Consider the following 21,128-nt stretch of genomic DNA (forward strand, 5'->3'; position numbering starts at 1 on the left):
GTTATTTCCGATTTTTTATTTTTATTTTTTTGCCGACGAAAGCTTGACAAAACAATAACAAGTGTCCTTCTTTTGTCTTCGGAACTAACGCCGAATTACCTTTTATTTTGTAAGGACCCACCGGAAGTAGCAGGCTGCACGCTCGGACACGCCCCTAAAAGCTTCAACTTGATACGTCCGGCGGCTCGTGGACGGCACTGTTCGGCTGGGTCATGGCGCTTGCTCGTGGAGGTTCGCTGCTGCTGGCGATGATGATGATGATGATTATGATGACGCTAGTCGTGCAAGGTAAACGAAACGACATTACCGATAAAAAAGAAAAGCCGCCGATTGTCGTGCGCATGCGTGCTGCCTAGTTTGTGTCGCAGCGGAGGCCCAAAGCAATAACGGTGCGGTCCATTGTGAGCACCATCGTGAGCACCATCGTTCGTCGTTCTATTGTCCATTATTGAATATACATCAATAACTATCCATTGGTTTAAGTTAACTTATTTGATTTGTTTCCCAAAAGGTGACGAAAATGCATCTGCACTAATAATAATTGGGCATGTTACACTATTTTCCAGACCGCATTTATAGTACTCAACTCTTGAATGTAGTAGTCCACTACTTTTGCTACATGTAAATTTCTCCTCAAAAACAATGACCCCCAAAAAAAGACCAATATATTCCAAGATAGCAGTTTCCTTAAAAATGCATTAAATGAATGGCAGTCTGGTTTAGGTACTCGCCCATCCCTAATTGATGATATTCCGAACAAAAATAAAAACTGTCACTCAAGTTGTGTCCCCTGTCGGATGGGAGGGTGAACAACAAGAAAGTGCACAAAAGTCCTTTTGTTGTCCCTTTGTGAGTAGGAAAACAGCAGTGTATTCTGGAATGACGTTTTTTATTTCTGTTGTTGTTGCTGCAGTGCGCCCTCAGGGTCTTGACCTGGCCGACGCTCTGGACGGCGCCAACGAGCAAAGTAGGTACTCACACAATATTCCCAAATTCGACCGGTGCAAACAGACAGCAGTAGTGTCACTTTGCAACACGGAATTTTTCTTGCAATTTAGCCAATTGAAACCAGAAAAAATAAATAAAGTTTAGTATCACTTTTTGTTTTAACTCAACGAGAAGTTCAATTCAAGTTTTAATTTAGCATTTTTTCTGATGCAGCAGCAATATGCATCCCTACAATCATGAGTTAGAGCCCTAAATGTCTCAAGAAGCCATTTGAGTGTCACATATACACAAATTTGAATACGTGCTGCACATGCACACGTATGATGTTTCTCACCTCATGTCATCTGTTTATTACAGCCACACCAGCGCCGTTGCCAGGTAACAAACACGCATCATAATCCAAATAATACAGTTATAATACATGCCAACCATGTGCCATATCGCCCCCTACAGGTACCAAGGCTCCAATCAAGACCAAAGGGAAAGCAGGTAAGCCCACGTCACGTTTCGTCCAGCATGCGGCCGTATTGCTTCTTTTGGTTTTCCCCTTTGTCGTTCCTCATTTTGAACCCCGACAGCCGCCGACGAATTTGACCTGGCCGACGCCCTCGACCCCAACAACGACATCAACAATGACAAGGATAAAGGGGGCCGGCGTGGAGGTGGGTCATCCAGCGTTAAGGTTAAGGTCGAAGGCTGACTAATGCAGCTCCCTTTTTTTTTTTTTCCTGCACTCATTCCCAATTCAATTGGTTATTGGCTGCATTAACACGATCCATATGCATGAACAGCCTTCGTTTACACCACGTGTAACCCACTGCGGCGTGTACGATTGTGTGCAGGAGGATTTTCCGACAGCGACCTGATCGACGTCAGCAAAGACGACAGCTACAAACCCGACAAAGGCAAAGGTGACAACCGCCGCCGCTTGTTCATCAAGACGAACTGTTCCACAAACAGGCGCAGTGATGTTGACGTTTTTGTTTGCGTGTATTCAGGCAGCCGGCCGAGCGGCGATCGCGATCAAATCAACCAACGCGGCGACAATGGCAACACGGGTGAGACCAGACGCCCTGGGTGCGTTTGTCTTCAGAGTGTGTGATGTTGACTGCGTGTGTGCAGAAACCACCGCCGAAATCGGCACCATCGCGGGCATCATCAGCGCGGTGGGCATGGCGCTGGTGGGCGCCATCAGCAGCTACATATCGTACCAGAAGAAGAAGTTGTGCTTTGGCATCCAGCGTAAGTCGCACACGCACATTTCTCTATCCGTCCGTCTGTCTGTCCGCTCACCACGGCTTGTGCTTGTGTCGCTTGTGACAGAGAGCCTCAACGCGGAGATGGTGAAGGCTGATGCTCCGGACGCGGTGCTGGCGACAGAACCACAAGGTAGCCAACAGTCAGGAAGAATAATGTTTTTCTTTAGGTCAAATGTACATCAACAAACAATTAAACAATGTTTATTTCTTCTTTTTTTGTTGCCATTCTGTATAGTGGTGCCTTGAGATATGAGTGACCAGACTTTGAGTTGTTTTTTAAGATAAAGCTGATTTTTTTGCTTTTTGCTTACAAGTGGCGTATGGTGGGTGGCAAGCTACACTTTTGGCAATAATTGTCCCAAAAGTCTTCTAACTGAATGCCACTCCCACTTGAACTTTCCTAGCAAAGTAAAAAAAAAGAAAAAAGAATGGCATTTTATGTATTGGAAAAAAAAAACACACCACATAGCTTCTGTAAGCTTAATGCTAATTAGCATCTATGTTGCAGTGTTTTTACCCATGTATGCTGCAAGGTTAAATTAGTTGATGAAAACTAACAAAATAACTAAAACTATAATTGAGGGGAGGGGGCACATAAAACACCACATTGTTTCTGTAAGCTTAATGCTAATTAGCATCTATGTTGCAGTGTTTGAACCCATGTAGGCTGCAAGGTTAAATTAGCTGATGAAAACTAACAAAATAAAACTATCATTAGGGGTGGGGGGACATAAAAAAAGCTTTTAAAAATAGCCAAAACTTTTAACAAACTATATTTTACATTTACAAAACGAACTAAAAACAGCTACAATTTTAGCAATAATGTTCTTGTTTTCATCCTTTCAAAATAATTAAATACATGAGCCATTGCGGTTGGTTTTAAATGCATTCGTTTCGGCAGCGCGCATAAAAGTCGAACAGCCGTTTGGGATTTGTAGTCCTTAACTTTGCGTCGCGTAGAAGCGACGTCATCTAGTGGCAGCTAAAACAAAAGCGCCACCAGATGAAGTCGCTTTGAGGCAACGAACTTGTGTTTGTTCTACTTTTAATATACAAACCAGTGGTTTATCATGGCTCGGTTAGGTGCCCTGCTTTTGTCATTTAACTCAACCCAAAACGTGACCCTAAAAAGAGTTTTCAGTAAAACTCGGTTTAGTTATAATTTCTGCCTTCTACTGCCCCCACGAGGTCAAATTGACCACAGCATAAGGCGCAGAATTCCATTGAAGCGGTTTAGCAAAAACTGTTCAATTCTTTTTATTGACGTAATGACTGTTTGTCTTTAGACCGTACAATATTAGGAGTGCTATTCTTCCACATTAAAATAATTTGGGTTGTTTTGGGGGTGCAGGCTGGAACAGATTAATGGCACCAACTTTGCGATAGGTGTGTGGTCACGGAACAAGTTGAACTCTTATCTCAAGGCGTGACTGTATCGGAAAGCTAAGTAATGGATACGAGTGGATTTGAATCACTTTTTTAAATTATTATTTTATTGTTGCTCTGCAGTGCAGCAGACTCTTCTGGAGCAGTCCAGTGCTGAACCTCGCCATGCCCACGTCGTGTGACGACGCTCAAATGAAGAAAGCGTCACAACGTTGACCGGCGCACACGCACACACACACACGAGCTTCACCAAGTACATTCTGGGTTTATTTCATGGACATTTTTCTACAAAGCTGTGTTGTTCCTTTGCACTGACTGACATCAAACATTCAAGAGTCCTGCATAATGTGACATTTTCTTTCATTCAATTTATTTATTCCCTTTCTCTGTCACAGTGTAACTATTTTTTTTACCCTGATATAATTTTTCATTTTGTGATTTGGTTGTAAAGGGAACTTACTTGCACATTTCTTCCTGACTCTCAAACTGGACAAACGTAGTGAGCTTTGGTGTCGTCGTGGCAACCGCAACGCTTAGTGCTCATATTTGCTGTGCTCTTTTGACAATTATTAGATCAACCTCTCACAATAACGATGACAATTATAATTAATATTAAGAGGAATGTGTTTAAGACTGACAGCGGAATGTTTGACAAGAACAAGTGCATCTGTAGAGCTTTTTACACTCCACGCTAACAGGATGCAAAAACGAAATAAAACATTCGGCCAGACCGTTAATGACACTATGACCTTTTCTTTGTGTGTGTGTGGTTTTGCAGGAGTAAAGTTTAATTATTTTTGGCAACAAAACACTTTTGTTCACAGGGTCTAGCCCTACTTAAGTGCAAAAGGGTTCTTTCAAAATGAAAGGCAAATATTGCCAGAGCAAAGTTTTATTATTGTAAATCACTAGTTAAGAAATCAATCTTTGGAAAAAATGAAGGAATGGCATTGAAGACATTTAAGGAGTGAGTGAGGGAGGGATAAACATGCTCCTCAAAAAGTCTCTTAATGTTGGATTTTCTTCAATGGCGTATGCAAACTATCCCCCGTTTACCGGACATCCGCACACGCGCAGACGCTTGTGTGTGCGCGTCAGACCACGGTGGCGGCGGCGGTCCCAGCGGCACGGTCGGGCGATGATGCCGGAGAGTTGGCCTGGACCTCCCTACGCAGCTCTTCCACCCGTCGCTCAAGTTGGGCCCGCAACAGCAGCAGATCCTTCAGCATGCGATGCTGCGCCGCCTGCAAAGCCACGCAAGCAAATCTCCACAATTGGTTTTCTTTTATTTTTATAAATAGTCTATGCAAATGGCTCTCAGCATAAGTAAGTACAAACTTTTTGTTAACATGCACTTGCGAAACTGCTACCAAATAAGAGGTCCAATGTTCAAATGTAACTTGACCTGTGAAGATATTTGTTTTTAGATTGACATCGTTTTTCATTTAAGCAAATGCAAATTCCTAAAGCTGCAAATTCAACAAATGACTATTTTCATCTCTTTACAATCTATAAATAAAAATCCTAAAAAAAATAATTGAAAAGTCTTGAATGACTTTTTTTTTTGTAGTCATGTAGGACATGATCACTTGGTGGCGCTGGTGCACCATTAAGCTGCTTTGGCAGCTCCCAGTAGAAGAAGAGACAATAACTGAAAGTACAGTCGTGTTTTTTTCCCTTGTTTGCAGCTTATACTCGGGGGTGAAAGTGGCTAGAATTTCTTGCCGGAATAAAGGTTGCTGCGCAGCCAGAATGTTTTTTTTTATGATGTTCAAAATAGCACATAACAAACGGATAACTACGGAACCGGTGGACAGAACTCTGTGGGATAGATAAATTATAGATATCGTTGGAAGCGGATTACACTACACAAGAACACTGGAACAATTCAGAAGCACTTAATGCTATGTTCACACCAAAATAGGGGGAAGCGTTCCGCTGTTGTGCCAAAAATTGCATCCCCTGCCGTGAGATATTATAACTTTTACCACAGAAAAGTGGAGATTATTCGAAAAGGTTCCTTGTAAACAGATATTTAAACTTCAAACATCTGGAACAAAACAGAAAAATAGTAACTGAGCTTTTCTATCGATATCTGAGATTTCTTACTGTGTGAGTGATCATTGAATGAGCGCGAGTGCTTTTTTTCCCCGCGATACTTTTTTTCTCTCGTTTCAAAACAAAGCCCACGTGTGTTTTTATGTATTTATTGAAAAACATGCGTTGTACTCGCAGGAGGGGATAATTTTTTTTTACAGGGGTATTAAGTGGCTGCCCGTGTTGTTGCACGCAGGTGACAACAGACAGGACGCTGCGTGTGACGTAGTCCATCCCCGAAGCCGATGTGGCACGTATTTTAGCCGATCAGGCCGCGAGGCGAAAAGTTCACATTTTTCAACTTTGACGAATATGCGAATTTTCGCCGCACCGCAGCGTGTCCCCAAACGCGTCCTCCGCGCCACCCCACGCACGTGCGCACCCGCGTGATATGTAATCCCGCGCCGCTTCACGCTCCCCCTGCTTTTAATGACTTGTGTATGTAAATCTAACGTTGGTAGATTTTTTCTTCTTCTTCTTCTTCTTGGGTGGCAGGTTAATTAACATGGGGTTTTGACAGTTGCCATCATATTTTCGGACCGGAACGAATTATTATTATTTTTTAAACCTTTTTTACCGGAACGTTCCGGCCTACTTTCACCTCTGCTTATACTACAATACAGCTACATGATATATATTTTTTGTTCTAGGAAAGCTAAAAAAAAAAAAAAACATGTTTAGAAGATCACGTTTTGGGAGACTTTATTTTTAAGTTCCGTCGATTTTTTTTTTTTATGGAGAAAAACAATTTAAGACATTTGGAACAAATTTGACTGTTATCTCAGTTCACTAATATATTCTAGGAGGTACCCACCTGCGGTCTCACGCGAGGGTTCCATCGTGCATAGTAAGCCGTCCACAGCTCTAGATGCCTGCAGGACGCCAGCGGGTAGAGCACGCTGTGGCTCTTGTGGACGTACAGCGGGTTGCTAAAGTCCTCAGGCTGGCTAAACGCGACATCAAAAAACATGAGTCGGTCAAGACCGCGAGGTTGCTAACGAGCCAGGCGAGAAAGTCTCCACTTACCTGTTGATGTAGGACCACAGGGACGCTGTCCGTATCTGGAGCTCCTAGAAAGCAAAAGCAGAGTTAGCAAAGCGGGCAGCCATCGAGCGGCGCGAGACGCTCACCTGCGCCGCGCGCTCTTGCTCGCTGTTGCACAAGAAGGTTCCGAAGAGGCAGCTGTACAGGTGGTCCAGCAGCGTCAGCAGGAAAAGCTCGTTGAACTCGAACGCCGCCGGGAACTGCAGGCACGGGTCACGGGAGTCACGGCGGCAAGTCCGGGAGATTTTGACTTTGGCGGCAACAACGTACCTGCCGGCTCATCTGCCACACGCAGTCCACGAACTGGACGAAGAGAGGCGAGCGCTCAGAGTTGCAGTGGTCGTCGTCGCCGTGGCCCACGCGCTGATGACACCGCACAGACACAAAATCATTTGTATTTGAAGGAAGGGATGTTCGATCACTACTCGTGGTCAACCGGAAATATCGTTTAAAAATCTAACTTTCTTTTCGGTTCCCAGAATGCATCGTGTGGTGCAGTGCATTCAATTAATGACGTTATAAGGGCATTAATCCTTGCCAAATGTGTGTAGGGCTGGGCAATAAATCGAATGAATTTGATTAATCATCATTTGAAGAATAGATGGTTGAAAATTAGCTAAATCGTGCATTTTCAATACACTCTTGTCTTTTTTGGAATTATAAAAAAAAAAGTTCTTTAGTCATATTAAAACGTTACTGTGAGTTGTAATTTTGCACAGTTTTGCACAAGATATGAATGTTAAGTTAATGTTAAAATTTGAACATTTTGCACAGGATTTATTTTTGAATGAACCCTTTTAAATAAATGTTTTGTAGGCTTTATTACTTCGATTAAAATGGGAATTGTCCTAAATGAAACAAATATCAAGATTTTTTTTGGGGGGGGGGGGCCATATCGCATGTGTGTGTTATTTGTGTTTGACATTTATTATTTTATTTTTATACTTGTGCTGCTTGTAAAAATTAGGATTTGCTTGACCTAATTAACAAACATCATTATTTAGGGATTGAAGGTTATGGTATAGATTTACGTTTTATAAATGAGACCACTTGTGTACAACTGCAATAAATGGTTAGAGAGCATAAGGGGAAAAAATAATCGGCTGATGATTTTGGCCAATGTTTGAAGCTCCATAATTTGTCAATTCAATCGTCCGGATGATTAATTGGCTAAATAATTTCCATGGCAATTTGGGGTTGCATGTTATGTGGTAGCTATGTTTAATTGCGGTCAAAATGATAAGGACGGTCTCAAAAGCGAGTGTGCGAAGTGTTCTTACAGCAGCAAACTTGTGTCCAAAGCTGATCCACTCCTTTTCCACCAGAACCTAGAAGAAAAAAAAACCAGTCTAAATAAGAAGAGTAATATTTCCTTGAAAAAAAACTAGATACGTTTTTTCACTCAGAAATGATTTTACAAAGATAGTTTTTAAAACATTTTACAAGTTAATTAAAAAAAAAAGTCCAGCGGCATGCTACGCACTGTAGCTTCTTGCTAGCTATCCCGCTAGCCTACAACCATAATGTGAGTTACACCTTCCAAACAAATCTTCCTCCCACCAATTCATTATTTAAACATCATGCACAACATATAGACGGCTAAACTTGTGACTGGGATAAAAGTTCATTTTGCAGTTGATGTCACGCATCGTCATCCTCATTGGATGACTATCTATCTATCTATCAAACTGTGAGGTGTGCTTGCATTCAATGACAGTTCGAAAACAGCATATGGCCTTCAATCAATAGCCTACATGCTTTTTAATTAAAAAAATTTTTGGTGTGCTATTTGTAGGCTGCCCGGGTCCCTATTACCCGTAAATAGCAGGGGCACATTGTATAGAATATATATTGTGGTGTTATTATTTTTTATTTTGTCTTCATGAGCATACTCAATATTGGAGTAATCCAAAAGTAATCCAGTTACATTACTTTAATGTTACTTGGATTACGTTACTAACAAAAAAAATTAGCAGGTAACTTGTAACTGATTACATTTTAAAAGTAACCCTCCCAACCCTGACGCTTACATATATATATATATATAAAAACATTTTTTTATAATAATCTAGTCAAATGTACTCAAAACTCTCCTAAAATGTACTTACAATTTCTGAGTGAAAAAAATAAAATTAAGTAAATATTACTCCCAGTTTTTTTTACAGTAAAGAGGAGGACAAAGCGAAGGCAGGGACGAACCTGGAACCCTCGGAGCGTGCGGTAGTAGCCGTCCAGCATGAGCATGGTCAGAGACGTCAGCTGAGCCGTCCTGTCCCAGCCGTCGCTGCAGTGGACCACCACTGACGTCTGCGCGCGCTCCAGCTTGGACGCCATCTGGGATGCTCCACGCAGCAGCAGCTAACAAACGCCGATTATTCTCTCTTTAGACTTTGGTACGAGTGTGCGCACTTATTTAGCGCGCGTACCTGAATGTAGTGGAGCCAGTGCGTTTGGTCAAGGTTGGAGTGCCAGCGCGCTTGGTCGATGTCGGGGTACAGCACGTCCTTCAACTTCCTGAGGGCCTCGCGCATCACGTGGATGTTGGGGATCTCCAGGAAGTTCAGCTCCACGTTGGCGTAGACGCTCTCGCTCTCGTAGCCGCCGTCCTTATCCTGCCAGCGCGATGCGGTGTGTAAAGCACGCAACTCAATTTACAATCGAGTAGGAGGGGACGTACTTTGTTGCTGCGCGCGGCGCTGAATTGTCGGGCGTCGAAGACGCTGAGCTTGTGGGAGTGCGCGTTGGCGTCCATGATGGTCTGGAGGAGGCGCTCGTCCTCTTTGCAGCAGCGGTCGGCCGCGCCAACCAGCGGCTGGCCACAGCGCACCAGGGCCGCCTGCGACTCGGGGTGGAGCCAAGACAACACCTGCCGGGGGAGAGGCACGGTGACGCCGTTTCAAGATCGATCGCGACAAAAGACGAGCTCGCTTTTCGGGAAGGGCAAAAAAAATTATTCCAGTTTGTTGAGCTCGAAAAAACTCTTTAAAGTAAAAGACATTAAAGGGGACAGAAGTAAAACTTGTTTTGTCTGCCCTTGATCAGACACAAAAAGTTCTCATCTTTTAACTCATTCACTGCCATTGACAGCTATTGATGTTAAAAATTCATTTGAACTATTTCTATTAGTTTAACATTTTTCCCACTTTTGTAAACAAGAGTATGAAAACCTAGAAAAAACATTTTTTATTGTACATTTAGAACAGATATAAAATTTATGATTAATCATGAGTTAACTATTGAAGTCAATAATTAATTACATCTAAAAATTTTAATCACCTGACATGATTTTTAAAAAAGAAGAAAAGATGATAAATAATTAGGAGCGTCAGGCAATAATTTTTATTTTTAAATCGTAATTAATTGCATGACTTCACGAGTTAACTCACGATTAATCACAAATTTTATATCTGTTCTAAATGTACAAGAAAAAAATTCTAGGTTTTCATACTCGTGTTAACAAAAGTGGAAAAAAAATGTTAAACTAATAGAAATAGTTCAAATGAATATTTGACGTCTATAACCGTCAATGACAGTGAATGAGTTAATAATAAAAACAGCACTATAATATCTCCTCATTGTGGGGTGCATGCTTTGGCCACCTGGGGGCAGTATAAGACCCCAAAAAATCAACTGTATGTTTTATGGTTTGTTGACTGCAATGAGTGCAGTACTAAAGCCCACCGACCGGAATGCGCCGCTTGGCTCGGAACGCCGCCACCCGCTTGATGTCGTCGTCCACGATGTTGGTGGGGACCACCAGGACGGCGGGGTACGTATCGCACAGCTGATAGGACGCGTTCAGTCGACTGATGGTCCAGCTCTCGTTGGGGAGACCCTGATGGTTGCAAAAAAGACATTTGAATTAAGAGCTTTTGCGTCACTCTTGATAATGTCAACAATCGATAGGCTACACGTCGAGGCGTGTTCTTACCTGCCGCCGCCACTCGGCCAGCGGCTCGTAAACCTTCCAGCCGTCCGCATCAAAGCGCTGCTCATAGCGGAAGGCGAATAAAGTCTGCGTGCGCACAAGAGAGACGTTAACATCGATTGCAACGGTGTTTCAACTTGACGTCTTTCAACTGACCAGCTGGCGGGACAGCGGAAACGCTCGCGAGGCCACCGTCTTCGCCACGTCGGTGTGGGCCGTACTCGTTTTATAGGCGAACTTCAGACTCCTCAGGTCCTGGGTGGACAAGTTGAAGTGTTTAGGCACCGGCCTGCCGCGTGTGAATGGCGATCGTGAGTCGTTACCTTGCAGACCAGCTCCAGGCCTTCTGTGTTGTCGCCTCGGTCGGGGATGCCCACAGTCTCCACACGGCTGATGACGCCCAGGTTGACGGCCAGGACAAATGGACATTCCTGAAGCCAAACAAATCAGTTGACAAATGAACAGAACCAAAAGCTTCTTGGTGTGGTTCAAAAATCTCAATTTCATCTTTCTCGTACATCTTGCCTTGAATTACTTCCCTAAAAATTGCAACAAAATGCTGCTTGGTTGTCCTAAATGAGCTGAAAATACATTGTTGATTTCATAAACAATTTAAGAAGTGTAGTTGCAAAAACAGAGTTATGCGCTACCCTTTCTATGCTACTGAAGTAGAGCTTGTAGTCAGTGATGGTCAAGGTTCCGTTGAGCAGGCCTCTAAAGGGACAAATGTATGTCACATCCTCAACTGCACAAATGGAGAAAAAGAAACGAGGAAAAAAAGTCAGTCACAAGAAAGACAAAGGTATCATTGGCCAAGCATTTGAAACTCACTGGTCGTCTGGATGTTTTCCCCTGGCAGGAGAGGAACTGCAGACGCCTTTTCACTTATTTTCAGCCGTGGTGCCAGAGGCTTCTACACACATGCAGTCAGTGAGCCTCTTAACATTACATTCACACTACAGTAGATCAATGCTTCTCAAACAGAAGGTCTGCCAAGCATTTATTGATCATTTCTGCCATTTCTTTATGACAAGCAATTGCCTTGGAAAAAGGTCGCTGGACCCCACAAGTTTGCGAAGCCATGCACTAGAAAAATGGAAAGCAACGTGAAGAAAAAGGCCAGAAAAAAAGAGAAGCAGACACTTGCCAAAGCGTTGGCGGGATGCTCGGTGTCATCGTCTCCATGGCAACGGAAACACTCATCCGCAGAATCCTGCCGTGCGGGCATGGACCAAAAGGGTCAGCGAGAGACAAATTGAGATGGAAACAGCAAGGAAATATGTGGAAGGCAAGAGGAGCGTGCACAAACACAACAAACATCCATTTTGCTTACCTTGGTGATGACGTCACACACTGCCGAGACGTGACTGGACAAAGTGGCCGCGATTAACTGTTTACACCACTCCACGTGACCTCCCGATGGACTACACACGCAAGCAAAACACATTTCCATTGAAACACAGCGGTTAAAACTCGCATTCAACCAATGAGCGTGCGCACAAATACACACTGGTTATTACGTGTGCATACGCCAACGAACGGAGCTAAGCTAACATGCTAAACGTTTGCTAGGTTGTTTTTGACGCAAGCCACGTCCCATCATCTCTAAAAACATTCACTGGCTAAATTGAGAACAAAGTGCACAAATCTGTTTTAGGGAGGCTTGAAAAATAAATGTTTAAAAAAAACGCTGCATAAAACCTTAAAAGAGAAACGTTCAAAGCGGCAGGAAGTGGAATGAATCACCTGTCTGGATCGGGTCCATTTGCGCTGCTGACGGCAGCCGAACTCCAAGCTCCATTTGGGTCGGCCCCGGTTTCGGTTCCATCTGCCATCCCGACCCAGCGATCGACGCTTTTGCTCCTCTCTCAAGCGTAGCTTTTTTGGGTCAAGGGGGCGGGGATCAGTTCGGTTCGGCTCGGCTCGGCGTCCTCCGATGAGACGACGGCTCGATGTCCAAGCCAAGCGCGTTATAACGCAAGTAGGAGGCCAGACGTAGAAGAGAAACGCCGGGAACGACGCGACGTTTAGAAAAGATATGTGTTGATGAGCGAAGACGACGACTCTTTGTCCAGGAACGCAGCATCCCATTCACAAGCCACGTGACAGACACACGTCACACCTCAATCTTAAATTAATTTAATCAATGATATTTACAGAACCAAGCAGTTGTGTAGAGGATTGATGGCGCTCTTGTTTTCTTCTTCCCTTTAGTGAAAAACAACAAAGAGCAGCAAAGGAAGCAAACCACAAAAAAAAGACACGTCAAGTTAAGTCGAGTAGTATACAAACGCTTCCCCCCCAAAAAGCACCCATTCCCTTCATTTCCCCCATAAAAGTAAAATACTTGACACTAGATAAATGATTGTTGTTGTTTTTCTTACAAGTAGAGAGCTTGAGAGCACAAAATAGCTTTGGACTGAGGTAATCACATCCTGATCCTGGTGTTTATAGAAAAGAAGCAAAGAAAAATAGATTTTCATCTCAAGTGGATTTCCCCAAAAGCGTCTCGATTACCCTGTTTGCGAGCTTTTCAGGACGAATGCCTGGAAAAGAGCATGAACATCCAACAACTTCAAAAAGGAGAACTTCTCTCTTACGAACAAGCTTGACGAGAACGCTGATAACGGGATACAAGAAGTACACTTGACTAGGACAGTTAAATGCTTAACATGTTAAAAACCCTAACGTCGCTTACTGTCCAAAAACAGCGATCCAATATTTACGTGGACATTTCTACTTATGCCCCATCCTTGATCTGAATATCATGACGCACAATCACCCATTATTGTTTTTTATGGATGTTAAGTGTTTTACTCTCCATAGATGCTCATTATCCAGAGAAGGATTCACATTGACAAAAACCTTAAACCTGAGGAGATTGTTCCGATATTTTCAGAGGCATAACAGGGCATGAGTAGATATATTCACATACATTTTGGTGATGATCAGTTGACACAATGTTAAGCTTTTTACATTAAGCATTTTTTAGACCAGTGGTCCCCACCTACCGGTTATCCTTACAACAAAAGCTAATAGACGTAAACAATGGCTTAACATGCAGATGAAGCTATTTTGATGAGCGAATTTCCTCACTCTCGGTTGTGTGGCAGTATCTCCAAAGCGACGTGGACTAATGAATCTGTTGTGCAAGGTATATCGTCAAAATAAGAGCAAGATGACAATACCGTCGAATCATTTCAAGTACCACCATCCGAGTGATGATGTGGAAAGCATGAAAACGTCAGCGGCGATTAGCCGCTATTAAAGCCAATGGACCAAAGCAGCAATCAATCGTGTCATCTTTTGATTATGGACATTCGGATCACAACTTAAAAAACGTATTTACGGCGCAGTCGTTATTGCTGAGAGGTGAATTTTGAGTTGTTGATTGTTATTTTTGTTCTACATTTGTTGTACTGTTGCTTAAAACGCTTTCATTTTCTCTGTCTTTTTGATTTGGTTGTCAAAATGCACGTTGTATGTTAATATTTACATACTGTTTAGAGGTAAAAAGAAAATAAAACTAAACAGGTAATTTAAAAAATAATGTGAAGTCGTGATAACGACCCCTCCCCTCAACCCGAATAGTTGCCGGTCAATGAAGCGAAAAATGGTTGGGGACCACTGTCAACTTAAGCACTTTGGCCTTTTGGGACATTGTGATTGACGGGCCCGTGAGAGCCATACCCTGTCCAATTAACTGGAAACCAAAGAGCCTCAAAAGTACGACGGGGCGTTCCGTGTGAAGCGCAGGGAAATCAAGGCACACATTTGGATGACGCTCGCGCATCCGGCGAGCTCGGCGGGGGTGTCGCCAATTTGCTTTTTGGCTCCAGAAACGACCGTTATTGCATCAAAGGACAGCAGGACTTCAAGTCACGGCCGTTTCGCCTGAAGGACCAAATGCAAATCGGAATAGCTGCTAAGACATAAGGAAAAGAAAAGCGTCACTTGGAGAACGCGCGCAATTCTGAACATTAACATTAGCATAGGATCTCTAGCGAGGCTCTGGAAGAGCAGGAAAACGTCCGCATTTGACGTGACGTGTCGCCCATCTTGTACGATGGTTCGGGAGCCAAGAGAGGAAACGGCAACTGAACAGACAAGCAGAAATTCCAACCTTCTCGTGACTCCATCTTCTCTTCTGCACCTCAACTCCATGTGCTCATCCCGATTTGAAATGGTGTGTGTGTGTGTGTGTGTGTTTAATGTGTCTTCAGTCTGCGCGCTGGCTTATTCTCCTGTGTGTGTTCAAGCCCTTGGAATGAAAGCCAGCAAACGTCTTTAAGGCTTGTGTATGTGTGTGTGGTGACAAGGCTGCATGGTGCCATATTGCATACATAATCACCTGCTAAATATAAAATGAAAAAATCCTGTTAGCGTTCTTTGTTAGCACTGCACAGACACACCAGCAGTGAAGAGTGTGTGCACGCATATTAGAGTGTGTCCCTCAGAAGGGCGTGTGTAGGTGCGTGTACTGCTGCGGCTGCGTGGGGGACGACGCGGACGACGACGAGGTGTTGGCGCTGGAGCCGCTGTTGGCCAGCCGCACTGAAGGGGGCGCCGTCGAGTCGGAAAGCTGCAGCTCCTCCAGCTTCTTGATGTACTCGTCCCGGAGCGCCAACAGCTCCATGTAACGCTGCTCCACTGGACTCTGCTGTTGCCACGCACACACACAGGAGACCATCAACACGATCACGCACGACTAACGACGTACGCGCGCCTGCACTTCCTACCTGCTGTTGGATGCGCGGGTTCCAGCGTATGTAGTAGGTGACCCACAGCTCAAGGTGGCGCATGCTGGCCACCGGGTAGAGGACCCTCCCCGACTCGGGCGTGTAGAAAGGGTTCAAATAAATGTCTGTCTTACTGTTGACCAACGACCACAGCGACACCGTCTTCTGCCGCAGGGTCTGCCAATGAAACACACGCGCGCATGCTTAGTCAGCTGCTTTTGCGGCACGCGTCCCCTCTTCGCCGTCATGCTCACATTTTGCTCTCGCGCACTCTCGCAGTTGTAGAGAAAGGTCCCGAAGCGGCAGCTGTAAAGGTGGTCCAGGATGGTCAGCAGGAGGCGCTCGTTGAACTCGAAGGCAGTGGGGAACTGCGGGGAAAGGCCAGAACGCTCAACCAATGCTGACGTTCATGTGTCGTGCCCAGCAAGAAAATGTTCCAGCAAGATCTACATTACACTCCATAGGTCATATGACCTGGACGCTATTGAGCTAAAATTCCAATTCTTACGTTTAAAATTCATAGAAAATATTGAAAGATGCAAAATTGAAAAATACGAGGCGTATCTCAAGCGGGAGGCCCAGCACAAAAGTTCCCAAACCAATTTTCAGTCCACAGATCATACGACCTGGAAGCTATTGAGCTAAAATGCTAATTTGTATGTATAAAAAAATCATTAAAAAAATATTGAGAGATGTAAAATTGAAAAATAAGAGGCGTCTGTCCCAGCACTACTGTCCCACACCAATTTTGAGTCCAGAGGTTACTTTATATTGAGTTTTACAACAATATGTCAACCATATTTATCATGTCATATGGCTGGTATCGGGGAATCCTTGCACCTGCAACAGCGTCAGTTCTCAGAAAACAAACATTGTTCCTTAACATTGCATGAAATTAATGGCAATTTTCTGTTTTTCAAATTTTCTATTTTTCTAATTTCCTTTCGGTCCGATAGCTGGCATCGGTACTTGCCAATCCCTACTAAAAAGCAAAGCGTAGAAGTCTCTATGGCCAAATGCACAAGAGATTTCAAACTAAAAAAAATGATTTTCACATATAAATCGAGATTGAGCCGCCTATGACATTCTACTTGCAAAAATTGCACTTTTCAGCATTACATTCTTTTTTTAGTCCCATTTATATATTACAAAAACCTGGCATTTGAAAAGGGGAGTGTAGACCTTTTCTATACACTGTACATAGAAAATTATATAGTTAAGTATTATTGTATAGTAATGTATTTACACTGTTTGAATATATATAACCGGATGCTACTTGGTACCCAGAAACATCTACGATGTTGTGACGCTGTTCACCTGCCATTCAAATTTGGAATGGCAGCAAGAATAATTGCAGACGGTTGAGAGAAGCCCGCAAAATGTCAACGCTTGAGTGACGCTCGTACCTGCTTGGTCATCTGCCATATGCAGTCCATGAACTGAACAAAGATGGGCGACCTGTCTTGATCGGCATGGTTCTTGTCACCGTGACCTATCCTCTGCACGCACACACACACACATTTTGTGAAGCTAAGTGAACATCCACTGCAGGGCTTGGGACAGGTGAAAAAGTTCCTTACGGACGCGAACTTGTGTCCGAAGCTGATCCACTCCTTCTCGATGAGCACCTGCAGAGGCCAAGGTGGGACGTGTTTGATCACCGCTTGGATAGCGCAGGCGGGACACGGCGCGGCGACTGACCTGCAGTCCTTTGAGCGTGCGGTAGTGGCTGTCCAGCATGAGCATGGCCAGGGACGTCAGCTGAGCCGTCCTGTCCCAGCCGTCGCTGCAGTGGACCACCACCGAGTTGCCACTGGACACTTTGTCTGCCACTTGGATGGCTCCTGACAACACAATCTACACACACACAGGAAGTCAATTCTGCGTCCCTGCCTCAGGACCGTTCAACAGTCTTGTAGTGAGATGCTTAAAACAGAAATTGGAAAAGCTGAATGACCTTGATGTGTTCTAGCCAGTGAGTGGACTCCAGACTGGACAGCCAATGAGATTCCTCGACATTGGGATACACAATATCCTTAAGCTTCTTCAAGGACTCCCGCATGACGTGGATGTTGTGGATGTCCAAGAAGACCAGCTCGGCGTTGTGGTACTCGTCGCCTTCGTAGCCGCCTCCCGTGGCCTAAGAAAGGAGGTCTCCAAAGTCAAGGGTCAAGGAGGGAGAGAGAACAAACGCGTTGGAGGAAGCCGCACGACCTTGTTGGCCACGGCGTTGACGTTGGGGCGAGCGTCGTAAATGGTGAGCTTGGCAGTGTCGTTGGCGTCCCTGATCAGGTCCAGGTAGCGCTCGTCGTCCTTGTTCCTTTTCCCCGACATGCCCACTAGCGGCTGGCTGCAGCGTGCAATCACTGCCTGGTTCTCGCGGTGGATCCAGGACAAGACCTGTGGCGGAGTCAGTAACATCAAGCGCTTGGCGGAGGGAAAAAAACACCGAGCCGCCAAAACCATCCTCATCAACTTACTGGGATGCGTCCCTTGGACCTGAAGGAAGAGACTCTCCTCAGGTCCTCCTCTTTACACTTAAAGGGCACAGCCAGCACAGTGGGGTACGTGTCACAAAGCTCGTAGTTCTTGTTGATGAAAGTAATGCGCCACTTGTTGTTTGGTAAACCCTGAAATATACACGCATACACCGACCGTCACACAACCTTTTTTTTCTCGCTCCCACTCTAGGCTTACCTGCCGCCTGAGCTCCTCAACAGGCCTGTAGATGCTCCAGCCGTTCTCTTCGTACTTCTCCTGAGTCACGTACGCGAACAGAGGCTGGACAGATGGCATCAAACAACCGATAGCATTTACATCAGGGGTGGATGTCACACAAGAAAAATGCAAAAAAGGGGAGGGGATTGTTTCATAAGCTAAACTGGGTGTTAACAGTGACAAAGCACATATTTTTTTAAGTGTAATTGTAACTTAATTTATTTTTAGCTCTACATTTAAAATTGTAACAAATTCTTAAACTACTTAATTATTTTCAAAGAAAAACTTTGATACCCAACACTGAACTTTTTGTTACATAAAAAAACAAAATCTATCCCAAAAAAAAGTTTGCATTAACCTTTCAAAAAAAAAAATTCAAGTCATTGGAATAACAAATAGAAAATATTCATTATTTATCAGTATTTCAATATTATTTGTATTATTGTTTTTAATATTTAAAACACATTTTACAAAAAGAATGAACTTCAAACAATATTTTTTGCATTTATAATTCAAAATAAGTGTAATATCATGCAATATTCAAATTAATTTACTTTCATACAAAAAAGTGAGAAGTTTGGATGAAGCGATTTTAGATTTGAAAAAATATTTTTAAAAGTGTGACTTCTGTTTAAATTCCATTTGTAATTAAAACTAACGAGTGCCAGTTGACCTTTTTTCATAATTATCTGATATGGGCCGGGTTGATTATTTTCTTTTTTTAGGGATGGGCAAGTACCGATACCAGGTATTGTATCAGGCCGATACAAGGCCTTATTGTAAGGCGTGGATAGGCAAGTTCGGTCCTAGAGAGCCGCAGTCCTGCATGTTGTCGGTGTCTCCTGCCTCCAACCCAGGTGTTTCAAATCATCAGCTCATAATTAGGCTCTGGAGGAGCCTCTCAGCTGCGTTCGAGGAGGGAGACATAAAAAACATACAGGACTGCGGCTCTCTAGGACGGAACTTGCCTAGCCCTGTAGTATCGGTATTGTGATTACTCAAGAATTCAGGGCTCGTACAGGTATCGGTCTGACCAAAAAGTCGTATCGAACATCCCTAATTGTTTTTGTTTTTGTTTTAGAACATGCATCAGGCTGATAAACTTGCAGCGAGCCAGACTTTGGACATCCTGATTTTCCCGCATGACTGTGTTCTTACCAGGCCGTGCGAGACGGGGAAGGCGTATTTGAAGAGCAGCTCAAAGATGTCTCGCCGGCTGTGGCCCTCCTGCTTCAGTGCAAACCTCAAGTTTCGCATGTCCTGATAGGAGGAAATAATCAAGAAAGGTGTCAAAACCCACGTGGACCCAAACAGCACGCTAGCTGAGGAACAAGGACCTTGCAGGTAATGTCCAGTCCGTACGAGTTTTCTCCTCGACTTGACGCTCCGCCCATTTTTTCGACGCGACTGATGGTGCCCAGCGGAACATCCAGTGTCACCGCCACATCCTGGAGGTAAAAAAAAAAAGTTCATGCATTTTTCTAGTTATGTTCTGAGTAGTACGATGAATTTTATAATTATTATCATATTATTTAAAATTTAAATTTATAATAAGATATATAGCTACAATGTGAGCTTACCGCATCCGAGCTCTTAAAGTAAAGTCGGTAGTTTGTGATCAACACTTTGCCTTTGACGGCGCCGCTGAACGGACAGATGTAAATGATGTCCTTGTCTGTGCAGGAAAAGAGGTCAACAAAAATGCTGATCAACTGAGAGCGCCAGTCTTCCCTCACCTATGATTCTTTCCTCTCCGGGCAGCAAGGTGACGTCGGCCAACAACTCCATCTTCAGAGACTCTCGGGAGGTCTACATGGACAAACACAAGCATGTTTCATTTCTGATTCCTCCCTCGCCGATGTCCACTAAAAGTCTCACTCACGCTGGAGATGTGCGCGTCCAAGACGCTGGAGTTGTAGACGGAGATCGGTGAGGCCATCATTCACTGTTCCACAGGCTGAAGGACACGAGGACATGCAGAAAGCATTTCCCAAACTTTCTTGATCTGAGGCACATATTTTGCTTTTAATTGGAACGAGTGGCATAAGGAACATACTCTCTTATGCTTCTATACCTCAAGGTTGTGATATATGCACCTTTTTTGACATTACGCTCATTACTGCCACCAAATGCCCAAACTGGACCAATATTAACCTTGGAGCAGACCACAAGAAGTACAGGAGCCCTTGTCTGCTGTGGTCTTGACTCCGATTATATGGACAGTACGTGTAGCAGTGTTGAGTATTTGCTAACTTTCTGATGGACTAGTCTATGTTGGCTCCATTGCAAAGCACAACACAACCGAGGCTGGCAAACCCAACTGCGCATGTGCATTCATATATTTACAGTACAGTCATGAACGTACTTACAGTGACAGTTGGGCAAACAAAGAGTATTCACTCGTCACTTAAAGCAGATCGCGAAAAAGCAATCTCATACGAAGAGTTAGAAACGCAAGATAATAAGATATGCACACAAATGGGAGGCCCGCGGTAGTGAGAGCTCGATGGCTAAACTTGCTTTCTGATAAGCTTCGACAACGCGAAGAGAGTGACGGGCATGCGGACTTCAGCCAGGAAAACGAGAGGCGAAAGAGTTTTCGTTTGGCGCCTGCAGTCAACTTTTCCAACTTGTTCCTTCCAACAGCCACAGCTGAGAAGGACTTTACCAGGAAATAGCCGAGGCCCAGGCGCCCAGAAAAGCTCGTTCCCAGCAAACCGCTCGCCCTTCTCGCACACGATAGGCCCGTACATCGGCCAAAGTCTACCAAACGACTTCCATGAAGCAGTCCACAGCTTGCGTCGGGGCCAAACGTGCGGACTCACCCGCAAAGCGCGATTCTCCCGTGGGGGACCGTCGAGCTGTTCGCCGCCAGGAACTTTCTTCAGCCCACCGACGTCATGTGCCGGCCTGTCATGGCGCCCATTGGCTGGTTGTCAAATCGGCGCTCGCGTGGGATGCTGGGAGATGGCGTTCCAGCGCTATTCCTCCACTTGCGGCTGTGGGAGC

The 21,128-nt window shown here is 44.3% G+C and overlaps 3 protein-coding genes across 7 annotated transcripts; 1 reads left to right on the forward strand and 2 right to left on the reverse strand.

The window, feature by feature from the left end:
- The first annotated feature begins 120 nt into the window (after nucleotides 1–120).
- Nucleotides 121–4,335, forward strand: cd99l2 (CD99 molecule-like 2). 2 transcript variants are annotated; one of them, XM_077545346.1, is made up of 10 exons: nucleotides 121–288; nucleotides 914–967; nucleotides 1,306–1,326; nucleotides 1,402–1,437; nucleotides 1,527–1,610; nucleotides 1,791–1,859; nucleotides 1,947–2,006; nucleotides 2,071–2,190; nucleotides 2,272–2,337; nucleotides 3,717–4,335. In XM_077545346.1, exons 1-10 carry the CDS (start codon nucleotides 213–215, stop codon nucleotides 3,773–3,775), a joined length of 645 nt encoding a protein of 214 aa, XP_077401472.1. In that variant the 5' UTR covers nucleotides 121–212; the 3' UTR covers nucleotides 3,776–4,335. The 2 variants fall into 2 exon arrangements, with proteins under 2 accessions (XP_077401472.1, XP_077401473.1); XM_077545347.1 differs by lacking the exon at nucleotides 1,527–1,610.
- A 134-nt stretch (nucleotides 4,336–4,469) lies between these two features.
- Nucleotides 4,470–12,752, reverse strand: LOC144035562 (phosphatidylinositol-3,5-bisphosphate 3-phosphatase MTMR2-like). Its single transcript, XM_077545331.1, has 18 exons — nucleotides 12,409–12,752; nucleotides 11,996–12,086; nucleotides 11,810–11,875; nucleotides 11,494–11,575; nucleotides 11,313–11,407; nucleotides 10,986–11,093; nucleotides 10,819–10,917; nucleotides 10,666–10,749; nucleotides 10,420–10,569; nucleotides 9,412–9,600; nucleotides 9,161–9,346; nucleotides 8,934–9,092; nucleotides 8,015–8,062; nucleotides 7,005–7,097; nucleotides 6,821–6,934; nucleotides 6,717–6,760; nucleotides 6,505–6,637; nucleotides 4,470–4,837 (listed from the first exon to the last, which is right to left on the reverse strand). The coding sequence occupies exons 1-18, from the start codon at nucleotides 12,495–12,497 to the stop codon at nucleotides 4,688–4,690; spliced, it is 1,980 nt and encodes a 659-aa protein (XP_077401457.1). The 5' UTR covers nucleotides 12,498–12,752; the 3' UTR covers nucleotides 4,470–4,687.
- A 33-nt stretch (nucleotides 12,753–12,785) lies between these two features.
- On the reverse strand, nucleotides 12,786–21,064 carry mtm1 (myotubularin 1). 4 transcript variants are annotated; one of them, XM_077545335.1, is made up of 16 exons: nucleotides 20,945–21,064; nucleotides 20,002–20,076; nucleotides 19,856–19,928; nucleotides 19,700–19,794; nucleotides 19,457–19,567; nucleotides 19,278–19,379; nucleotides 18,099–18,182; nucleotides 17,882–18,031; nucleotides 17,616–17,801; nucleotides 17,359–17,541; nucleotides 17,103–17,258; nucleotides 16,982–17,029; nucleotides 16,808–16,900; nucleotides 15,656–15,769; nucleotides 15,402–15,578; nucleotides 12,786–15,319 (listed from the first exon to the last, which is right to left on the reverse strand). In XM_077545335.1, exons 2-16 carry the CDS (start codon nucleotides 20,059–20,061, stop codon nucleotides 15,116–15,118), a joined length of 1,836 nt encoding a protein of 611 aa, XP_077401461.1. In that variant the 5' UTR covers nucleotides 20,062–20,076; nucleotides 20,945–21,064; the 3' UTR covers nucleotides 12,786–15,115. The 4 variants fall into 4 exon arrangements, with proteins under 4 accessions (XP_077401461.1, XP_077401458.1, XP_077401459.1 ...); XM_077545332.1 differs by having other exon boundaries at nucleotides 12,786–15,322; XM_077545333.1 differs by having other exon boundaries at nucleotides 12,786–15,322; nucleotides 20,002–20,124; nucleotides 20,945–21,028.
- Nucleotides 21,065–21,128: the final 64 nt, after the last annotated feature.

Source organism: Vanacampus margaritifer, chromosome 15, assembly GCF_051991255.1.
Source record: "Vanacampus margaritifer isolate UIUO_Vmar chromosome 15, RoL_Vmar_1.0, whole genome shotgun sequence".
NCBI classification, from domain to species: Eukaryota; Metazoa; Chordata; class Actinopteri; order Syngnathiformes; family Syngnathidae; genus Vanacampus; species Vanacampus margaritifer.